At 46.0% G+C, this 23,537-nt stretch overlaps 1 protein-coding gene across 1 annotated transcript in view; it reads right to left on the bottom strand.

Moving 5' to 3' along the window:
• Positions 1-23,537, bottom strand: part of LOC126412920 (SH2 domain-containing adapter protein B) — a 133,362-nt gene that overhangs the window by 105,130 nt on the left and 4,695 nt on the right. The window contains exons 3-5 of the mRNA XM_050082809.1: positions 12,421-12,696; positions 8,058-8,501; positions 1,496-1,677 (exon numbers count right to left, since the gene is read on the bottom strand). Coding sequence (XP_049938766.1) covers positions 1,496-1,677; positions 8,058-8,501; positions 12,421-12,696 — 902 coding nt within the window. The remainder of the gene's footprint in view (positions 1-1,495; positions 1,678-8,057; positions 8,502-12,420; positions 12,697-23,537) is intronic.

The following is a 23,537-nucleotide window of genomic DNA, read 5'->3' as shown; positions in this document are numbered from 1 at the left end:
GGCGGCTGTGACCGAGCGGTTCTAGGCGCTTCAGTCCAGAACCGCGCTGCTGCTGCTATCGCAGGTTCGAATCCTGCCTCATGCATGGATATGTGTGATGTTCTTAGGTTAGTTAGGTTTAAATAGTTCTATGTCTAGGGGACTGATGACCTCAGATGTTAAGTCCCATAGTGCTTAGAGCCGTTTGAACCATGGAATCTCCAGTCACATACTCGCTTGTCAACGGGGCTCAGTTCGAAGCGGCACTCGTCACTGAAGACAATTCTACTCCAGTCAATGAGCTGCCAGGCCTTGATGAGCTGCGATGACGTGTCTGGAGACGCCTTGGGATGTCGCCCCGCCATACGGCCTGACAACTAGGTCTGATTGTCTGCGGTACGTTACCCTTACAACACAGTGGTACGTCGACGATATTCTACGTCCCGTTTTGCTGCCCTTCATGGGAATCCATCCTGGGCTTACATTTCAATAATTTAATGCCCGCCCGCACAAGGCGAGAGTTTCTACTGGTTGTCTTCGTGCTTGTCAAATCCTCCCTTGGCCAGCATGGTCGCCCGATCTCTCTGCAATTGAAAAAGTCTGGAGCATTATGGGCTGTGCCCACCAATTAGCTCGAGATTTTGGCGATCTAACACGCCAACTGGACGGAATTTGGTACGATATCCCTGGGAAGGAGCCGGCCGCTGTGGACGAGCGGTTCTAGGCGTTTCATTCCGGAACCGCACTGCTGCTGCTACGATCGCAGGTTCGAATCCTGCCTCGGGCATGGATGTGTGTGATGTCCTTAGGTTCGATAGGTTTAAGTAGTTCTAAGTCTAGGGGACCGATGACCTCAGATGTTAAGTCTTATAGTGCTTAGAGCCATTTGAGCCTGGGAAGGAAATCCAAGAACTCTGTCAATCAATGCCAAACCGAATAATTGCTTGAATAATGGCCAGAGGTGGGTCAGCACGTTATTGATATGCTCAACTTGTGGGTCTGTTTCTCTTGAAGAAATGATCCGATTTTTCTGAAATTGTAGTCATTTGCCGGCCGAGGTGACCGAGCAGCTCTAGGCGCTACTGTCTGGAACCGCGCGACCACTACGGTCGCAGGTTCGAATGCTGCCTCGGGCATGGATGTGTGTGATGTCCTTAAGTTAGTTAGGTTTAAGTAGTTCTAAGTTCTAGGGGACTGATGACCTCAGAAGTTAAGTCCCATAGTGCTGAGACCCATTGGAAATTTTTTTTTGTAGTCATTTGTCTATCTGTACATGCGTATCACATCTACTGATTTCCGTCCCATTCGAATTATTCCTTTTTGGTGCGTCTTTTTTGTCGTCATATAGTGTATCTTAGACACTTTCATTTTAGGTTACCACAGTGACTTGCCAAATATGAGGAATTGGTTGACTGTGTCTAGGCCTCCCCTTGTTAGAACGTTTACCATTTCTCCTCTCCAGATGTGAGTAAATGAAGTCCAGATGACTGGTGGGTGTGATGTGAGGTAGGCCTACCTGTCGGCGCCGCTGGAGTCTGAGCTATGCGAGCTGAGCGAGGTGCTGCGCCGGCTGTCGGAGCTGCTGGTGGAGCGGTTGCCCTCGCTGGTGCTGGAGCGGATGGACTCGAGGCTGCCGCCGCTGCTGCTGGTCGCCATGCTCTCCGTGCTGGAGAACTTGCTGCCCGCCGCCGGCCGGCCCTTGAACTCGAGGATGAGCCCGTGCGGCCGCGCCGGGGGCGGCGTGGGCGTCGGGGCGGGGTCGGGGACGGCGGTCGGGGGCGGCACGCCGAGGCCGGCCGGCGGGAGGCGGCCGCCGCCTCCGCCGCCCCCGTGGTGATGGTGGTGGTGGTGATGGTGATGGTGGTGGTGGTGATGCGGGTGGTGGTTCTGGTGGTGGTGGTGGTGGTGATGCATTTCGCGCCGTGGTAACTGCAAAACGTTTTAACATACAAAATTCCGTTAAGGTGGAATTTACACTATCACATTTTCTTTGACAAAGAAATACGATCAAGTATTCATAATATTTTCTTTGACAAAGATATTTGACGTGGCGCAAACCAGAGGTGTGCAAATTCTCCTCCTAACATGTCTGCCCCTGAAATTTCTTGGCAGATTAAAACTGTGTGCCGGACCGAGACTCGAACTCGGGACCTTTTCCTTTCGTGGGCAAGTGTACTTGCCCCCGAAATGCAACGGTCCCGACTTCGAGTCTCGGTCCGGCACACAATTTTAATCTGCCAGGAAGTTTCATATCAGCGCACACTCCGCTGCAGAGTGAAAATCTCATTCTGGAAGTTTGCACCTATCTCCACTGCAACCATTAAAGCAGCTCATCCTGCCGCAATGGAAAACAAGAGTACAGCTTGGTTAAAGCAGGCCAACTTAGCTTTCCGCAAACCTGGGAAGCTTCAAGGGACCTGTTCACTCTGCTGTGGGGTGGGGGCCTAGTATTGTATCATTGAATACCCCCCCTCCCCCCCCCCCTTCCGGAAACAAACAATTTGGAATTGTAACTTTCATTGATCCGATTTCTAGTTTTCGAGGTATTTAGATGTCTTCAGTTAAAATCAATACCATGTATACAGAGTGATTTTTTAGAAATAATTCAAAAGCCAAGATCGCTTAAATACTTTTTACTGGATAACCGGTTTCAACATACTAAAAGTGCCATCATGGGATCTGAATGTAGATTAACATTTATAAACCATTTGGATATGAAACATGAGGCAGACCAGCTGATACAAAATCATTGTCACAAAAAAATAAAAAACAACTGCTCTCATGGTGATTCTTTTCCATAAGATATGTAAAACCGAAGTCACAAGATAAAACATCACAGTGTAATGCCGACCGTTGTTAGTCGAGCAGCGCTCATGTACCAAATAGATTTATCTTGTGACTTCGGTTTAACATATCTTATTGAAAAGAATGACCATGAGAGCAATTGTTTTTTATCTTTTTGTGACAATGATTTTGTATCAGCTATCTGCCTCATGTTTCGTTATATCCAAATGGTTTATAGATGTTAATCTACATTCAGATCCGATTATGGCACCTTTAGTGTGTTGAAACCGGTTTTCCAGTAAACAGTATTTCAGCAATCCTGGCTTTTGAATTATTTCTACAACAGAGTGATCGCCCCACTACGTACTATGTGTTAACTTCATTAGAGTGATTTTGCTAAATGAACGATCGCCAAAAGGAGAGGGAGAAAAAAAGATCGCACTGAAATATAGCAGAAAACTTATTGCAAGGGAGGTACACCCATTTGAAGGTGAAGACAAAAGATCTTTGACAGTGACAGGCAAGTGGCCCGCCATCACGGGGTATGCCTGACGATGTTGTGGAACATGCTCCACGACAACTGCCAGAAGAACGTGTGCATGTATTATTACACTACTGGCCATTAAAACTGCTACACCACGAGGATTACGTGCTACAGACGCGAAATTTAACCAACAGAAAGAAGATGCTGTGATATACAAATGATTAGCTTTTCAGAGCATTCACACAAGGTTGGCGCCGGTGGCGACACCTACAACGTGCTGACATGAGGAAAGTTTCCAACCGATTTCTCATACACAAACAGCAGTTGACCGGCATTGCCTGGCGAAACGTTGTTGTGATGCCTCGTGTAAGGAGGAGAAATGCGTACCGTCACGTTTCCGACATTGATAAAGGTCGGATTGTAGCCTATCGCGATTGCGGTTTGTGCTATCGCGACGTTGCTGCTCGCGTTGGTCGAGATCCAATGACTGTTAGCAGAATATGGAATCGGTGGGTTCAGGAGGGTACTACGGAACGCCGTGCTGGATGCCAACGGCCTCGTATCACTAGCAGGCGAGATAACAGGCATCTTATCCGCATGGCTGTAACGGATGGCGCAGCCACGTCTCGATCCCGGAATCAACAGATGGGGACGTTTGCAAGACAACAACCATCTGCACGAACAGTTCGACGACGTTTGCAGCAGCATGGACTATCAGCTCGGAGACCATGGCTGCGGTTACCCTTGACGCTGCATCACAGACAGGAGCGCCTGCGATGGTGTACTCGCGGACGAACCTGGGTGCACGAATGGCAAAACGTCATTTTTTCGGATGAATCCAGGTTCCGTTTACAGCATCATGATGGTCGCATCCGTATCTGGCGACATCTTGGTGAACGCACATTTGAAGCGTGTATTCGTCATCGTCATACTGGCGTATCACCCGGCGTGATGGTATGCGGTGCCGTTGGTTACACGTCTCGGTCACCTCTTGTTCGCATTGACGGCACTTTGAACAGTGGACGTTACATTTCAGATGTGTTACGACCCGTGGCTCTACCCTTCATTCGATCCCTGCGAAACCCTACATTTCAGCAGGATAATGCGCGACTGCATGTTGCAGGTCCTGTACGGGCCTTTCTGGGTACAGAAAATGTTCGACTGCTGCCCTGGCCAGCACATTCTCCAGATCTCTCACCAACTGAAAACGTCTGGTCAATGGTGGCCGAGCAACTGGCTCGTCACAATACGCCAGTCACTACTCTTGATGAACTGTGGTATCGTGTTGAAGCTGCATGGGCAGCTGTACCTGTACACGCCATCCAAGCTCTGTTTGACTCAATGCCCAGGCGTATCAAGGCCGTTATTTCGGCCAGAGGTGGTTGTTCTGGGTACTGATATCTCAGGACCTATGCACCCAAATTGCATGAAAATGTAATCACACGTCAGTTCCAGTATAATATATTTGTCCAATGAATACCCGTTTATCATCTGCCTTTCTTCTTAGTGTAGCAATTTTAATGGCCAGTAGTTTACATACGGACTTGCCTCCGAGGCGGCGGCTTCGTCGCTGGGATCTCTGTCACCCATTCCACTCACAGATGAGGCTACCTTTACGACGGGCGGTATCGTCAAACATCTGAACACTCACATCTGGACTATAGAGAATCCTCATAGTATGGTGGCAACGAACCATCAGCGCCGTTTAGCCTCAATTATGGCCTGGAATTATTGGTGACTGCGTCGTGAGATCAGTCGTCCATCCACAAAGCCACGCATTCAGGGGTATCTGCACTCTCTGCTGATGACTCTAACTACCTGCCATGATGGACATTAATCCTTTGTTGGAACGAAAGGTACCATGGCTACTAAACGGGATGCACAAAATATGCAAAAAAAAACAACAACAAAAAACCGAACACATTGCCATGCGTAATTCGGTACAGGAAAACCGTCGGTATTCAAAACAGCTTGCCGTCGTCTCGGAATGGGTAAATACAGGTGTTGCATGGTTTTCAAGCAAACATTACACCATTTTTCTTGCAAAATAGTGATAGTTTCAGGTAACGATGATGGACGTTGATAGCGATGACGCGTACTTCTCTCCAAAGCAGACCGCAAAAACTCAGTAATACAGAGATCTGGTGAGTGTGGTGGTCAGTGCAGATGCGACAATTCATCCTCGTGGTCACAAAGCTACTACTGGACGACGCGTACATAGGGGCCCTGTCACCTTTGAACACATAATCACCATTGGAAACAAATACTGTACCATGGAGTGGGCTTGGTTACCCAAAATGGTCACCCAATCCTCGGTGACGTTGCAGAGTAACCATGGAGCCCATGGAACTGGTTGTCAAAATCATCAGGAAACCCCCCGCAATGTTTCACTCGTGGGACATAAACTCTGCCAGAAGTTGGAAACAGTGTGGAAAAAGACCATTCGGAGCAAATGACTTTCTTATGTTGCTCCATAGTCCAGGTTTCATAGCTTTGTTACCACGGTTTCCTGTTACGGTCATTTGAATCGCCGTTAAGTGGCTTTGGAATTCCAGCTCGCTCTGTAATTACCTTCTTATGGAGCTGCCTTCGTGTTTCGTTGGCGGTCACAGAGTTCTCGAATGCGACATTCAGTTTTGCGGTGACTTTTGCAGCTGTCATACTATTTTTCGTCACAATTCTGTTCAATGACCATCTGCCAGCCGGCCGCTGTGGCCGAGCGGTTCTATGCGCTTCAGTCTGGAACCACGTGACCACTACGGTCGCAGGTTCATATCCTGCCTCGGGCATGGGTGTGTGTGAAGTCCTTAGGTTAGTTAGTTTTAGTTAGTTCTAAGTTCTATGGGACTGATGACCTCAGATGTTAAGTACCATAGTGCTCAGAGTCATTTGAATCATTTTTTGAACCGCTGCCACGATGGCTCAAGACACACATTTGTCTGCATTGTGACTAAGCGGATGACGTTTCTCGCTTTTGCTGTGTGCGGTATAAATGTTAGATATGATGACTCTTCAGAGATCAAACACTGGCTATCTTGGTTACGAAAGCATCCACCATATACGAACCAACAGTTTGTCCATGTTCGAATTCATTTAACTTGGAGATGATGCATACACGACGAGACACAACACTGTTTTGACCAAACTTGCAGCTTACTGACGGCAACGCACAGGTGTTTTCTTTCTTTCTTTGGGCCTTAATTCCTCTGCAACGTGGGGCCTGCCGTTTTATTACGGATCTGCCAGTGTTAGTAGCAGAGGGTGGCCAGATTCCCTTCCTGCCGCCATCTCGAACCCCCCGGGATGTAGGTTGTGTACCCTAGCTGTCTGCGTCTAGTGTAAGCCATGAAATAGTGCGAACGTTTTCAGATAGCCGTGAGTCGTGTAACTGAGGCGGAACGTGGGGACCAGCCCGGTATTCACCTAGCGGGATGTGGAAAACCGCCTAAAAACCACATACAGGCTGGCCGCATACCGACCCTCGTCGTTAATCCGCCGGGAGGATTCGATCCGGGGCTGGCGCGCCAACCTGAGTCCAGGAAAATGTAGCAACACCACGCGCAGGCTTGGCCAGCATCAGCATTTATGTTCAAGCACACATTGCTCGCAGTGCTTCCATATTTTTGTCCAGTCCCTGTATACGATGGTGATCTACGTAGATTACTGCCTTCTTGAGTTGTGGAGCTAAAATGCTAGTACAGACAGAGCATTACCATTTATTTGGTGTGTCTCTTGTGTGCTTTCAAACATTTACACCTACACTGCCAAAGACATTTTATCTCTACCTTGAATTGGGCGAATCTCCATTGGAAGGTATTTCCGGGAGTATGTAGAGGGTGACAATTATTGAACTATATGACATAAAATCGTCGTAACTTCTGAACGGTTTGCGTGAGTACATTTAAACTGCGCGGCTGGCCACGGGGCATGATGGGAATTGTGCACACATGGTTTGGTTTAGCGACGAAGCCCACTTTTATTTGGATGGGTTCGTCAACAAGCAAAATTGGCGCATTTGATGGACTGACAATACGCATTGCGCGACCGAAAGTTTCTTCACCCTCATCGGGTGAGTGTGTGGTGTGCAATTTCCACTGGATGTTCCTTGATGGCACGGTGACTACCGAACGTTACACGGTTTTAGAAGATGATTTCAAGCCAATTATCGAAACTGACCCTGATTTCGACGAGATGTGGTTCATACAATACGGAGCACGACCCCATCGACGCAGGGGAGTGTTTGATGTCCTGGAGCAGCACTCTGGGGACCGCATTCTGGCTCTGGGGTACCCAGAGACAAATGGCACGGGTCGCGATTGGGTGGCGATTGGCCGCCATATTCTCCGGATCTGAACGCGTGTGACTTCTTTTTGTAGCGCTATATTAAGGACAAGGTGTACAGCGATAACCCCAAAACCATAACTGAGCTGAAAACAGCCGTTCAGGAGGTCATCGACAACATAGATGTTCCGACACTTCAGCGGGTCAAGCAGTATTTCGCTGTTCGTTTGCGCCACATCATCGCCAATGGTGGCAGGCATATCGAACATGTCGTAATCTAAATATGAATATCTGTACTGAAGTTTACATGTTGAATAAAGTGTGTGCACTCCGTAGTTTGAAACTAATTTATGTTTTTTTTTCCCCCGTACAGTTCAACAATTATCACCCTGTGTGACCTTGTTCCTTCCTTATCCCGTCAGGGATTGTTTTCTGCAGTTGGTTCTCTTTCAGCAGTATTACTCTGTTTGTCTTAAAAATGGAGGAGGCTAGGCGGCCGCTCGTCTGCAGCGTAGCGCGGCGGACTCACCTCCCTGGCTCGCAGCGACTTGACGGGCAGCCGCGCGTCCTTCAGGCGGCCTGCGGTGGTTCCGGACTCTGGAGCGGAGGCGGGCAGGCAGGGCGCGCTGCGAGCGCCGGAAGCCGCCCCCGCGCCCGCCCCCGGAGGCTTGCTGAACTTGGCGGGCAGCGGCGCCGTAGACGGCGGGGACGGCGCCGCCCCCACCGCCCCCGCAGCCGCGCCCGCGGCCGCAGTCGCCGGGCGAGACTCGTCTTCGTCGTCCTCGTCCAGGTCGAGCGAGTCGAGGTCCCGCGACAGGCTGGTGTCGTCGACAAGCGTGACGCGGCGCTGGTGCACGCGCCGCCGGAGGTCCTTGGGTGTGAAGATGCCCAGGCCGGACGGGTCGTCAGAGGGCCCGGCGCGCGGCGCCAGCGAAACCACTCCGGGGGCGGCGGCCGCTGGCGTGGCGCTGGGCTGCAGCACGCGCCCACACACACACCTCTTACCCAACGGCCACCCCGGCGTTTTCGTCTACATTGTAAGTTAACGAGCATTGCGCTCTCATTTAAATATATGGCCGAAAGAGTCCAGTATTCAGCAACGCATATTTTCACCAGCAACCATTAAGAGTTTAGTTTCAGACAAGACTCAATTTAAACATAATTTAAAAGAATTTTTGGTGGCCAACTCCTTCTATTCCATACATGAGTTTCTCAACAAGTGCAGTAGACCATTTTAATGAAAATTAATTATACTTTAATTTTTGACAATACTTGGTTATAACAGCCAAGTAACTACTTACCTAGTGAATGATGGATGTATGGAAGGCAGATGTAAGTCTTAAGTCTGTAAATAGTGGAGGTTTAATTTTAAATCTTGTACATAATCTGACTGTTCTTAACTGAGGATCACTGAAATGAATAATTTACTTTAATTTTTGACAATACTTGGTTGTAATAGCCAAGAAACTAGCAAATGTCTGAATGATGGATTTAATGAAAGCAGATGTAGGTACTAAACCTGTAAATATTAGAAGTTTCAATTTAATTCATGTACATAATTTTACTGTTTATTGACTGAGGATCATTAAAATTAGCGAAACTCAAGTTTTTCTAATTACATTTTTGTAATGTGTTTATCTGACATATTACACACCCAGGTGGATTTCCTCTTTTATGGGTCTATGGAATGAATAATTAATCTAATCTAATCTAATCTACAGGAATTGTGAAACGAACCCTGTCGTCCAGGACCACGTGCCACAAAGCGCGCAGATTCACTACGAGATGGGGAACTTCACAGGCGTCTGTTGTTTATTGAGGCCTAAGCGCTGTAGTGTGCGAGTGAGACAGACGAGAACCTAAGTCGTAGGGAAACGGAGTAGAAGCCGTTTGTGGCCGAGGAGACGTAGCGGTGTTAAATATGACGGATCTAAGAACGGCCAGAAAGGGAAACATTTACGAAAATGCAGTCACCACAGATTTAGAAAACATCGTTCTTATGAAACACAACTATCACAACACACACGAAGTGTTGTTGGTATTGACAAGGGATTTCAAATTAATTCCGTATTTCTAGATTTCCAAAAGGCTTTTGACACTGTAACACACAAGCGGCTTGTAGTGAAACTGCGTGCTTATGGAATATCGTCTCAGTTATGTGACTGGATTCGTGATTTCCTGTCTGAGATGTCACAGTTCGTAGCAATTGACGGAAAGTCATTCAGTAAAACGGAAGTGATTTCTGGCGTTTCCCGATATAGTGTTATAAACCCTCTGCTGTTCCTTATCTGTATAAACGGTTTAGGAGACAATCTCAGCTGCCGTCTTAGGTTGTTTGCAGACGGTGCTGTCTTTTATCGTCTAATAAAGTCGCCAGAAGATCAAAATAAATTGCATAACGATTTAGAAAAGATGTCTGAATGCTGCGAAAATTGTCAGATGACCATAAATAATAAAGGGTGAGAGGTCATCAACATCAGCGCTAAAAAGAATCCCTTGAACTTCGGTTACACGATAAATCAGTCAAATCTAAAGGCCGTAAATTCAACTAAATACCTAGTAATTACAATTCCGAACAATTTAAATTGGAAAGAACACGCAGAAATGTTTTGGGGAAGGCAAACTAAACACTGCGTTTTACTGGGAGAACACTCAGAAAATGTAACAGATCTATTAAAGAGACTGCCTACACTACGCTTGTCCGTCCCCTTTTGGAATACTGCTGCTAGTTGTGGGATCCTTACCAGATAGAATTGACGGAGTATATCGAGAAAGTTTAAAGAAGAGCAGCACGTTTGGTATTATCCGGAAATAGGGAAGAGAGTGTCATTGACAAGGTACAGAATTTGGGGTGGACAGCATTAAAACAAAGCCATTTTTCGTTACGATGGAATCTTCTCACGAAATTTCAATCATCAATGCGAAAATATTTTGTTGACGCCGACTTACATAGGGAGAAACGATCATCATAAAAAAATAAGGGAAATGAAGAGCTCGCACGGAAAGATACATGTGTTCGTCTTTCCGCGCACTGTTCGAGAGTGGAGTAATAGAGAATTATTGTGAGATCTGCAGAGCGCCCATGTAGATGTTGCGGGCTAACATCCCAAAGATGTTCGGGCTCATTGCGGTTCCTCTTCGTCGAAATGTCTTGGCTCAAACTCGTCTAGGTGTTGAACCGGACGTGTCGCATTACACGCCCTAAATTAGACACTTGCGACCCTTTGGTTAAATTATCTGTCGGATGGCAAGTTTGTGAAATACAAAGTTAACATAACATATAATAACAGTAATAATAATAATATCGGAAACTAAATTAACGGCCCATAAATGATGTAGGCCACACGGCTGCGATTTGGTTAGAATAATGTTTATTCAGAATGCAAACTAATAGCGAAAGTGGTCGTACTTAGAGGTACTGTTACATTCGGGCGCACATCCATTTGACACAGTTCGATCATTCACAATCTCATCGCGAATTACAAGTCCACTACTCCACCTCGTTAACTATGCGAAAGATTAGAGTTCACACCAGGTGCGCGGCTGCTCACCGCTCAGAGACTAAGTCCCGCGATACCACACAACGCGAAATTTTCTGTCTTTTCACTTCCTAGCTTCCTAAAGACCGACCGCCCGCATTCGCTTCTGTATCCGAATTGTACTCTTTCGCGTCTGCCATCACCCAGTGGTGGACGGGTGGTACACATCTTCTTCAACACCGTCATTCATATACCGTTTAATTTCACGCCCTCCTCCTTACGACTGAAATTATTAGGGTGTTTAGCGATTTCGATTGCCTCCCTGTAGAGCCTTTCGTAATATCCGCTTGTGGCGGCTAGTACTTGCGTCTCCTCGAAACGAATATGGTGGTTCCCTGGCTGGAAAGCGTGCTTCGCAACAGCTGATCCTTCCGTTTCTCCTCTTCTACAGTTGCCCTTGTGCTCTTCCAAACGTTTTGAAACCGTTCGCCGGCCGAAGTGGCCGTGTGGTTAAAGGCGCTGCAGTCTGGAACCGCAAGACCGCTACGGTCGCAGGTTCGAATCCTGCCTCGGGCATGGATGTTTGTGATGTCCTTAGGTTAGTTAGGTTTAACTAGTTCTAAGTTCTAGGGGACTAATGACCTCAGCAGTTGAGTCCCATAGTGCTCAGAGCCATTTGAACCATTTTTGAAACCGTTCTTTTAGTGGTACCCACATAAACATATCAAAACGTTTGGAAGAGCACAGGGGCAATTGTAGAAGAGGAGAAACGGAACGATCAGCTGTTGCGGAGCATGCTTTCCAGCCAGGGAACCACCATATTCGTTTCGAGGAGACGCAAGTACTAGCGGCCACAAGCGGATATTACGAAAGGCTCTACAGGGAAGCAATCGAAATCGCCAAACACCCTAATAATTTCAGTCGAAAGGAGGAGGGCGTGAAATTAAACGGTATATGGATGCCGGTATTAAAGAAGATGTGTACCACCCGTCCACTACTGGGTGATGACAACGGCGATCGACGGCAACGGACAGCGGCCAATTGCACTGACGTTCGCGGGAGCGCGCGGACACTGAATTTAGAAGCAGTCAGTAGCGAGCCAGTGGGTGTGTTGGACCTTTCATCGAGCTATAGACCCCCTTGAAGATGTCTCTCGCAGGCGGAGACGAAACGCTGGGAATTGACACAGAATTCATCAACCGACCACGGCATAACAGCCCGGATAATTATAATGGACAGGTTTTCTCAAATTATCACCAATACCGTGGACTCACAGATCTGTGTCGTGTGTGTTCCCTATGTGCCAGTTTTGTATAGTGCCACGTTGTGTGGCACCACATTCTGCAGTTATCCTTAATTTGTGAGCACGAGTGTAGTAATACGCGCGCATGCAATGCAGCAGGCGTACTGTACCTTGGAGAAACCGTGCAGTGCAGGGTGGTTGGAGAGGCGGTCGATGTCCTCGGTGTCGTCGGTGGCGGCTGCGCGGTCGACGCGGCAGTCGAACGCCGTCTCGTAGATGTGCCGGCGCGCGCGCGGCTGCCCGCTCATGTCCAGGTACTCGTCGTCGAGGTCCGCGTCGCTGTCGCTGAAGCGTGCGTCGTCGCCTAGCGGAGGCGTGGCCTGCTGTGGCTGCGGCTGCCCGGGCTCTTCCGTCGCACTTCCGCCCGCGCAGGAACACGACGCCACCTGCCGCACGGCGACGATGCTCCAGCAACCAGTAATACGCTTTCTGTCGTCTTTTGTCGAAGGAAGGAAGGAAGGAAGGAAGATTACGGTTTGTCGTCCCGTCAAGATGGAAGTCATTAGCGTCGAAATACAAGCTCGGCGTGTTTCAAGGATGGAGAAGAAAATATGTCGTGCCCTTTCAAAGGAACCATCCCGGTATTTGCCTGGAGTGATCAAGGAAAATCTCGGAAGACCTTAACCTGGAAGGCTAGACGAGGACTTCAACCATCGTTCTCCCGAGTCCAGTGTACTAACCAATGTGCAGCCTCACTCGGTGTTTGTATCTCATTTTAAGTCAGCAGTGTAATACGTATTTTTAGGTCTGTGCCAGGGCATGAACAGTGCCGGGCTAAGCAATGTTGGTGCCACTTCTTTCAGTACACCGAAAAACAAGTCCAGAGATGCAAATTTTACTTTTTTTTTACTTGATGCCTAGTTTCGGGGTGAGACCCAGTTTAAAATCATCGTAACATAGTCAAAAATTGTATTTCCGAAGACGTGAAAACCGTGTCAGAAACGTGCAACGAACACTTACAGCACATGCAGATAACTCATATTTGTAGGCGCTGTAGCTGTTCGTTGCACATTTTTGACACGGTTCTCACGTCTTCGGAAATACGATTTTTGACTATGTTACGATGATCTGAAACTGGGTCTCGCCCCGAAACTAGTCATCGAGTGTAAAAGCGTAAAATTTGCATCTTTGGACTGGTTTAACGCTGTACTGATTAACAGAAGTTGCTAGAGGAATGAACAAAACAATCTTTGCTCGCTTTGGCCGACATTGCAAAAGCAGCAACGCGCACATGCTAGCTGCTCTGCAATCTCTGTTAAAGAACGTAATTGGTAAAAAAGTTGATTTATTCGTATCTTATAGCCTTATTCAGTCGTTTCATGGTGTAGTGGCTATCGTTTCTTTAATGGTCATAGTTACTGTTATACTTTGAAAATATGTAATCCACCAAACGAAATTCGAAAAGACTGCATTGAAAAGTAGGAAAGTAAGAGTCGCGATGACTTTAAGTTTCGTACATCTTAGGTTATACATTGCTACATACGAAATGTAGTTAATGTACTCAACTTTTGTAGGAAAATGAAACACCTATAGCTGTTCTTCTTGTTGCTCTTGTTGTTGTGGTCTTCAGTCCAGAGACTGGTTTGATGCAGCTCTCCATGCTACTCTATCCTGTGCAAGCTTCTTCATCTCCCAGTACTTACTGCAACCTACATCCTTCTGAATCTGCTTAGTGTATTCATCTCATCTACGATTTTTACCCTCTTCACTGCCCTCCAGTACTAAATTTGTGATCCCTTGATGCCTCAGAACATGTCCTACCAACCGATCCCTTCGTCTGGTCAAGTTGTGCCACAAATTTCTCTTCGCCCCAATTCTATGCAATACGTCCTCATTAATTATGTGATCTACCCATCTAATCTTCAGCAACCCTCTGTAGCAACACATTTCGAAAGCTTCTATTCTCTTTTTGTCTAAATTATTTATTGGCCATGTTTCACTTCCATACATGGCTACACACCATACAAATACTTTCAGAAATGACTTCCCGACACTTAAATCTATACTCAATGTTAACAAAATCTCTTCTTCAGAAACGATTTCCTTGCCATTACCAGTCTACATTTTATATCTCCTCTTCTCAGACCACCCTCAGTTATTTTGCTCCCCAAATGGCTAAACTCATTTAATACTTTAAGCGTCTCATTTCCTAATCTAATCCCCTCAGCATCACCCGATTTAATTCGACTACATTCCATTATCCTCGTTTTGCTTTTGTTGATGTTCATCTTATATCCTCCTTTCAAGACACTATCCATTCCATTCAACTGCTCTTCCAAGTCCTTTACTGTCTCTGACAGAATTAAAATGTCATCGGCGAACCTCAAAGTTTTTATTTCTTCTCCATGGATTTTAATACCTACTCTGAATTTTTCTTTTGTTTCCTTTACTGCTTCCTCAATATACAGATTGAATAACATCGGGGATAGGCTACAACCCTGTCTCACTCCCTTCCCAACCACTGCTTCCCTTTCATGTCCCTCGACTCTTATAACTGCCATCTGGTTTCGGTACAAATTGTAAATAGCCTTTCGCTCCCTGTATTTTACCCTTGCCACCTTCAGAATTTGAAAGAGAGTATTCCCGTCAACACTGTCAAAAGCTTTCTCTAAGTCTACAAATGCTATAAACGTCAGTTTGCCCATCCTTAACCTATTTTCTAAGATAAGTCGTAGGGTCAGTATTGCCTCATGTGTTCCAACATTCCTACGGAATCCAAACTGGTCTTCCCCGAGGTCGGCTTCTACCAGTTTTTCCATTCGTCTGTAAAGAATTCGCATTAGTATGTTGCAGCCATGGCTTATTAAACTAATAGCTCGGTAATTTTCACATCTGTCAACACCTGCTTTCTTTGGGATTGGAATTATTATATTCTTCTTGAAGTCTGAGGATATATTGTCTGTCTCATACATCTTGCTCACCAGATGGTAGAGTTTTGTCAGGACTGGCTCTCCCAAGGCTGTCAGTCGTTCTAATGGAATGTTGTCTACTCCCGGTGCCTTGTTTCGACTTAGGTCTTTCAGAGCTCTGTAAAACTCTTCACGCAGTATTATATCTCCCAGTTCATCCTCATCGACATTGTCTTCCATTTCCGTAATATTGCCCTCAAGAACATCGCCCTTGTATAGGCCCTCTATATACTCCTTCCACGTTTCTTCTTTCCCGTCTTTGCTTAGAACGGGGTTTCCATCTGAGCTCTTGATATTCATGCAAGTGATTCTCTTTTCTCCAAAGGTGTCTTTAATTTTCCTGTAGACAGTATCCATCTTACCCCTAGAGATATACGCCTCTACATCCTTACATTTGTCCTCTAGCGATCCCTGCTTAGCCGTTTTGCACTTCCTGTCGATCTCATGTTTGAGACGTTTGTATTCCTTTTTGCCTGCTTCATTTACAGCATTTTCATATTTCCTCCTTTCATCAATTAAATTCAGTATCTCTTCTGTTACGCAAGGATTTCTATTAGCCCTCGTCTTTTTACCTACTTGATCCTCTGCTGCCTTCACTATTTCGTCTCTCAAAGCTACCCATTCTTCTACAACTGTATTTCTTTCCCCCATTCTTGTCAATCGTTCCCTAATGCTCTCCCTGAAACTCTCTACAACCTCTGGTTCTGTCAGTTCGTCCAGGTCCCATCTCCTTAAATATCCACCTTTTTGAAGTTTCTTTAGTTTTAATCTACAGTTCATAACCAATAGATTGTGGTCAGAGTCCAGATCTGCTCCTGGAAATGTCTTACAATTTAAGACCTGGTTCCTAAATCCCTGTCTTACCATTATATAATCTACCTGGAACCTGTCAAGCTTCTACCATGTATACAATCTTCTTTTATGATTCTTGAACCAAGTGTTAGCTATGATTGAGTTATGCTCTGTGCAAAATTCTACCAGGCGGCTTCCTCTTTCGTTCTTATGACTTCATTTATTGTACGGCTACAAGCTTCGGTGCTTCAGTGCACTGTCTTCAAGGCTTATCTGATGGTAAAGGGATTAACATTATCTGTAAACGCGATGCATCAGTGGCCAACATAACTGGTTTACGCAGACTATCTGTAACTGCAGTTGATGGTTGGACAACATCAAAGTTACAGGTAGTCTGCATAAATCAGTGAGATTGGCCACTGTTGCACCATGTATACGGATGGTGTTAACCTCTTTAGCATCAGCTAAGATATGAAGATAGTGCACTGCAGCACCGAAACTGGTAGGCATACAATAAATGACATCGTAAGGACAGATGCAGGTGTTTCATTTTCTTACATAAGTGAATGGCCGAAATCCCCTAGATCTCCGATCACGAGGATGGACATACAATTCCTGAATTTTTATTTAAGCTTAAGAGGAGATATATCTATCTTAAATCTAAAAAAATGGATTACTTGGAGAACATTTACTTCTGTTCTCGTGGGAAAACTATACAGCGAGAGTGAACTCCCCATGGCATCCATCGTATCTCATAAAAAGATGGACACATGGAAACAAGTTTTTGTCAAATGATTCTATGCAAAGAGCAGAGTATTTCGCCTTACAGTTAACATGCGAAACTTTCTTATCGACACTCCTGGAAATTGAAATAAGAACACCGTGAATTCATTGTCCCAGGAAGGGGAAACTTTATTGACACATTCCTGGGGTCAGATACATCACATGATCACACTGACAGAACCATAGGCACATAGACACAGGCAACAGAGCATGCACAATGTCGGCACTAGTACAGTGTATATCCACCTTTCGCAGCAATGCAGGCTGCTATTCTCCCATGGAGACGATCGTAGAGATGCTGGATGTAGTCCTGTGGAACGGCTTGCCATGCCATTTCCACCTGGCGCCTCAGTTGGACCAGCGTTCGTGCTGGACGTGCAGACCGCGTGAGACGACGCTTCATCCAGTCCCAAACATGCTCAATGGGGGACAGATCCGGAGATCTTGTTAGCCAGGGTAGTTGACTTACACCTTCTAGCGCACGTTGAGTGGCACGGGATACATGCGGACGTGCATTGTCCTGTTGGAACAGCAAGTTCCCTTGCTGGTCTAGGAATGGTAGAACGATGGGTTCGATGACGGTTTGGATGTACCGTGCACTATTCAGTGTCCCCTCGACGATCACCAGTGGTGTACGGCCAGTGTAGGAGATCGCTCCCCACACCATGATGCCGGGTGTTGGCCCTGTGTGCCTCGGTCGTATGCAGTCCTGATTGTGGCGCTCACCTGCACGGCGCCAAACACGCATACGACCATCATTGGCACCAAGGCAGAAGCGACTCTCATCGCTGAAGACGACACGTCTCCATTCGTCCCTCCATTCACGCCTGTCGCGACACCACTGGAGGCGGGCTGCACGATGTTGGGACGTGAGCGGAAGACGGCCTAACGGTGTGCGGGACCGTAGCCCAGCTTCATGGAGACGGTTGCGAATGGTCCTGGCCGATACCCCAGGAGCAACAGTGTCCCTAATTTGCTGGGAAGTGGCGGTGCGGTCCCCTACGGCACTGCGTAGGATCCTACGGTCTTGGCGTGCATCCGTGCGTCGCTGCGGTCCGGTCCCAGGTCGACGGGCACGTGCACCTTCCGCCAACCACTGGCGACAACATCGATGTACTGTGGAGACCTCACGCCCCACGTGTTGAGCAATTCGGCGGTACGTCCACCCGGCCTCCCGCATGCCCACTATACGCCCTCGCTCAAAGTCCGTCAACTGCACATACGGTTCACGTCCACGCTGTCGCGGCATGCTACCAGTGTTAAAGACTGCGATGGAGCTCCGTATGCCACGGCAAACTGGCTGACACTGACGGCGGCGGTGCACAAATGCTGCGCAGCTAGCGCCATTCGACGGCCAACACCGCGGTTCCTGGTGTGTCCGCTGTGCCGTGCGTGTGATCATTGCTTGTACAGCCCTCTCGCAGTGTCCGGAGCAAGTGTGGTGGGTCTGACACACCGGTGTCAATGTGTTCTTTTTTCCATTTCCAGGAGTGTATTATGATATACGAGTAGCTCCAGATTTTTAAATGGAGAAGTGTAATTTTTTGTAGGCCATAGATAGACGAATGTAAATTAATGTGGGTTAGCAGCAAAATAAGTGAAGAAATTACATGTTATTCTTATATCGAGAATGAACTTTTTCATGAGATATTGACCTGTATGATAATCTATTTTCTCTACGGTGAGTAGTCGACAGAATTCTGCAAGTCATCAGAGTGGTCACAACTTCAGAGCTACGAAATAGTCATTTGTCTCGTCGAGGATTACCATTCTGGAGCCAAAAAAGTCCTTTTACAAACCACTTGCAATTACTAAGCAAGATGAAAACAGATTTTTGTGCTTAACACATCAAAAGATATTTGTTCTGTATAAGTTCAGCAATTCACTCTGAATGGGGTTAGGAACAAAAATATTATGCGCTGAATACTGTGAATTGTTTTCATGTTTCTCAGATACTGAATTATAGGAATAAAATCCATTGGAAGGCTTCAGCCACCGTCTGGGCTTATGCTCCGACTCTAATGACCTCGTTGCTGACAGGACGTTAATTAAATCCTAATCTTTCTTCGTTACTTCCTTCCTCAGAATACAGAAGCGCCATCACTGTTGAGTTCTGAGTATTACGTACGCCTCTCTTAATCCAAGTTTAATTTCGCTTCTTTTGATGAAAGCCAGCTGAGCTTAGAAAGTTTCACCTCAGTTTGATGCTAATGCAGTTACAGTTGTGGCAGAATCCAACAAGCTAATGGAGACAATACAGGGCAATAGCTTCAGAAAAAGCTCGTTCCCAGTATAAAAGTAAACGTATAAGTTCTTCACCAGCCACTGATTATTCTAAAAAAAATACTTTACCCACTGGAAAAAATCTGTAGTTATGTGAATATTTTTCTTTGGAAATCTTGAACAATATTTATGAAATACTGTGGATGTCATGAGCAATGTACTCTCTTGGGTGGAAGAGAGTGCGCTACATAAAATCCACACTGAATATATAGGTATACTCCCACGATTCACCCACAGCAATGTACGATCTAAAGTGCACATAGTGTAAAATCATAGGGATTTCTGTAATTCGTTGCAAATCGTTAGAATTTCGCGGAGTGGGTTACCTGATTTCGAAATATCACAATAAATATGACCACTGACGAAAAATGCAGTTCACGATGTAGCTAACATATGAAGCTGTAAGTAGCATAAGAATCAACACTTTTCCTGATTAGTTTCTTTAACTTTGTTTCTGAGAGAATGCATATCAGTGAGAGTGCATGTGACACAAAGCAGCTGAGTTGCTGGTATTATGGCTCCAACTGGCAGGCTAACCAGCGTTCTGTGTGTGCAACTGCAGGTGCAAATAACTGCTTAACATCGCGGCGAAGTCAGCATACAGGTGAACGGCTTTCACTGTGTTGTCACACTTAGGGAATTGATGACTGGTGGGGATTTGAAGTGCATTCATTCTGAATGTGAGTCCAGTGTACTACGTCTGCATGAAGTACCACGATCTTTTAAAAAATTCTTAACTTGGAAACTATTAGAGACAGAGAATTGTGGTTTGTTGCAAAACGTTTATCAGCTCTCAAAGCTTTTTTGCTTTCTCCTTCGTAGCAGATTTGACATGGAGTTCATCAAAATGGCGCCAGACCAGGAGAAAGCACAATGTGTCATCCGGTGTGCAGAATCCAAATCTGTGACAACAGTATTCCAAAGTTATCGATATCACTATGTGAGGGCACCACCGGCAGAAATAAGGGCAATGAAATTATTCAAAAACTTTAAAGAGATAGGCAGTGCCAAAAACCATCCTCGAAGTGGACATCCTCCTGTATCCCAAGCACTTATTCATAGGTTGGTAGGTAGCTTGGTTGTTTGTTTGGTTGGTTGGTTGAGTTGGGGAGGGGACCAAACAGCGAGGTCATTGGTCCCATCGGATTAGGAAAGGGTGGGGAAGGGAGTCGGCCGTGCCCTTTCAAAGGAACCATCCAGGCATTTGCCAGAAGCGATTTAGGGTAATCACGGGGAACCTAAATCAGGACGGCAGGACGTCTTCTTCCCCAATGCGAGTCCAGTGAGCTAGTCACTGCGCCACCTCCTCGGTACACTTATTCAAAAAGTGCAAGCTGCATTTCAACGCAACCATCAGAAGTAAACTCGTCTTGCATCACACGAACTGCAGGGAGACAGATCGTCTGTGCATAAACTGTTACGTAACCGGCTATGCCGTTTTATGTAGAACGTGCAAACGATGCAAGCCTTGCAGCCAAACGATCATCCTCTGCATTATGCATTCCCGTGTTCCATAACAGTCTTCACTGAAGCTATGACTAACTGAAAACTGTCATTTTTCAGAAGTAGCAATGTTCCTCATTTCAGGACACGTGGAGTGCTACAATGTTAGGAATTAAGGCTTCAAAAACACACACAACATAGGTGAAGACAAACATGACAGCATGAAGCTTAATATTTGTTGTAGCATAATACACGACAGTGTGATAAGCCGATTTTTCTTCACAAAGAGAACCATAGCGGGAAATGATTGTTTTGACATGCTCTGACAGCTACTGCTTACCATAGATAGAAGAGCTGCAATCGTTTTTCATCTTCCAGATTGGTGTGGCGCCCGAACACTGGAGTTTGGACGTATGGGATGTGCTGAATGACATATTTCCTGAGAGTTGGATGGGTGGCATAGTCCCATCGCACAGCCGCTAAGCTCTCCCGATGTCAGACAATTAGATTTCTTTCTGTGGGGTTAGGCCAAGGATTGCGCGCAAACAACACAAGTCAATGACACGGCTGCCCTTTGTGCACAAATCAACGAAGCAATCGTAACTGTTGGTGCTACGTTGCTGATCCACATCAGAAGAACAGTAATATCGACTTTTTATTCTACGAACGACGAGTGGGCCACGCACTGAAATTCTGGCATAACAGAAAAACAACTCTGAGAGCTGATAAACGTTTTACAAAAAAACATGATGCTCTACTTCTAATAGTTTCCAAGTTATAAACTTTTTGAAGTGATTGTGGGACTTAAGGCCACCTGGTATTACCACTGAACGACCTCATTTGTTTGAATAAAATAATTATTTAAATAAAAATAAATTTATAATATAACATGTTATTTAATTAGATCAAAAAGTATAAACCAATTTTTCCCAGCCTCATACAGATTCATAACCCCATACAGATAATTCTAAAAATTTGTGATTCCTGAAAAAAAATATTCTTGTAAGATTTATAATAAAATGCATGAGACTTTATAACGAAAAGCATGAGACACATGGAGCAGAACCAAACTATTCATGCATCAATTACGTTCTGTGTGCGCGCCTGTTTTTCATTTTAAATCTTACAAATATTTTATAGCCATTCAGAATCGCAAATTTTCAGAACTATCAGTATGTGGTTAGAAACCTGGGTGGGGCCAGAAGAAATTATTTAATAGATTTAGTGTGATTTAGAAACGTCTAAGAATAAAAATTAATTTTTATTGAAATAATTATTATTGTTGCAAACTGTTGTGACCGGAATTTGACATGGATTGCGAACAACTTAAAGATCCAACAGCGTCTGGTCATCTGGCCAACGGTTTTGAATGTGGTTAGCTGAGTGTGAACAGGAGACCAACAAGAAGAGGAAAATCGACACTAGAGATAGCATGGCAGAATAACGAAGTTCAAAAAGCGTAACCCAGAAGCGAAAACGTAAGGCATAGCGAATTGTGAGACTAAACCAACTGTTTCAATTGGAAGGAGAGGAGCGTGCAGCGAATATACGACTGAAGGCAGTTTTTTTTTTTTTTGGCATGTTGTGTCCAAAGAGTGATCGCCTTTGGCGATTTTTCCTTCCGGAGTGGCAAGGTGTTAGAAATGGTTTCACTTTACTGTGTATTCGGTTGCAAAGGGGCAGATATGAACTGTGGCTAGCTTTATAGAGCGGCCATGAAGCCGGCTAGGTGGGTGTGGCCCCGCAACACCGTGAGGTCAGCGCTGCGGAGGTGTCAGTATCGCTGGCTGAAGCATTGGGGCCGTCTTGTGGCCGTCATCATATTCTATGCATAAAGCTTGGAACGCAATCCTAAACTACATGCACAACATGCCGCTTTTGTAGGCAGCCTAAATGTCAGGGGTTTCCAAACCTTTTCTCCTCCATCCCCACCTCCATGGACTACACTGCCTGAAAAAAAGAATTAGTGTACTTGGAAAGACGATGTCGATTTTGATCTGACGATGGCATATGCCACCTGGGCGATAGTAGATGTACTGATAATGGTTTTAACATCGTCCACCAACTGATAGCGTAGTGGCATAGCTACCAGAGCGCCATCTGTGCCTACATTTTAATAGGGAATAGTCACAGACAGAAACCTCAATGTAGTGCAGATGTGTGAAGCAAGCAGGCAACCATGCCACAGAGACACACTCATGCTTCCATACAGCCAACCTAGCGAGTTTGAAAGTGGTCAAACTGTGGCCTTACGAGTGGTGGGATGGTCCTTTCGTAGAACTGCCACACAAGTTGGACATGCTGCGTCACTTGTGCAACGACGCTGGTATCAATGGTCACGTGAACATTCTCACACTCACAGACGAGGTTCTGGACATCCACGCAGCACAGATGCCCACCGGGATCGTTATATTGCAAGGGCAACAGTGGCAGAACGTACAGATACCACAGCACAGAAAAGACGGCTTGTGAGCCCAGATGTATCTACACAAAGTGTTGCGAACTGTTTATCAGCAGAGGAAATATGGGCATGCACAACTGTAGCTCGTCTTCCACTGATACCACAGCATCGACGTGCATGGCTCAACTATTACCGCTAGAGCATCACTTGGAAGTTGGAATGGCATGCCATTGACTTCAGCGATGAAAGCAGATTTTGCCTGTAAGCAAGCGATGGACCCACCCTTTGCCTTACCATCTGGTATGCGATAAGCTACAACCCTTGTTCACCTTCGGGGTGTCTTGAGGGGCGGCTAATAAGCAACTGAATGTTGTTAAGCCCGTTCTTTTGCCGTTCTTGCAACACGAATGTGGTGTTTTGTTCCAACAGGACAACGCTCGCACAGTTCCCGTGAAACTCAAGGTGCTCTGCGAGATGTGCAGCACCTTCCCTGGGCAGCACAATCTCCGGACTTGCCTCCAGTCTAGCACGTGTAGGATATGATTGGACAAGAAGTGGCCCATGTGACTCGTCAACCAACTACTTTTATAGAGCTAAGTGGACAGTTCGAGCAGGC

This window comes from Schistocerca serialis, chromosome 7 (genome assembly GCF_023864345.2).
Source record: "Schistocerca serialis cubense isolate TAMUIC-IGC-003099 chromosome 7, iqSchSeri2.2, whole genome shotgun sequence".
In the NCBI taxonomy this organism is placed as follows: Eukaryota; Metazoa; Arthropoda; class Insecta; order Orthoptera; family Acrididae; genus Schistocerca; species Schistocerca serialis.
Note: the sequence above shows the minus strand (reverse complement) of the source record. Positions and strands in the feature narration are given on the sequence as shown.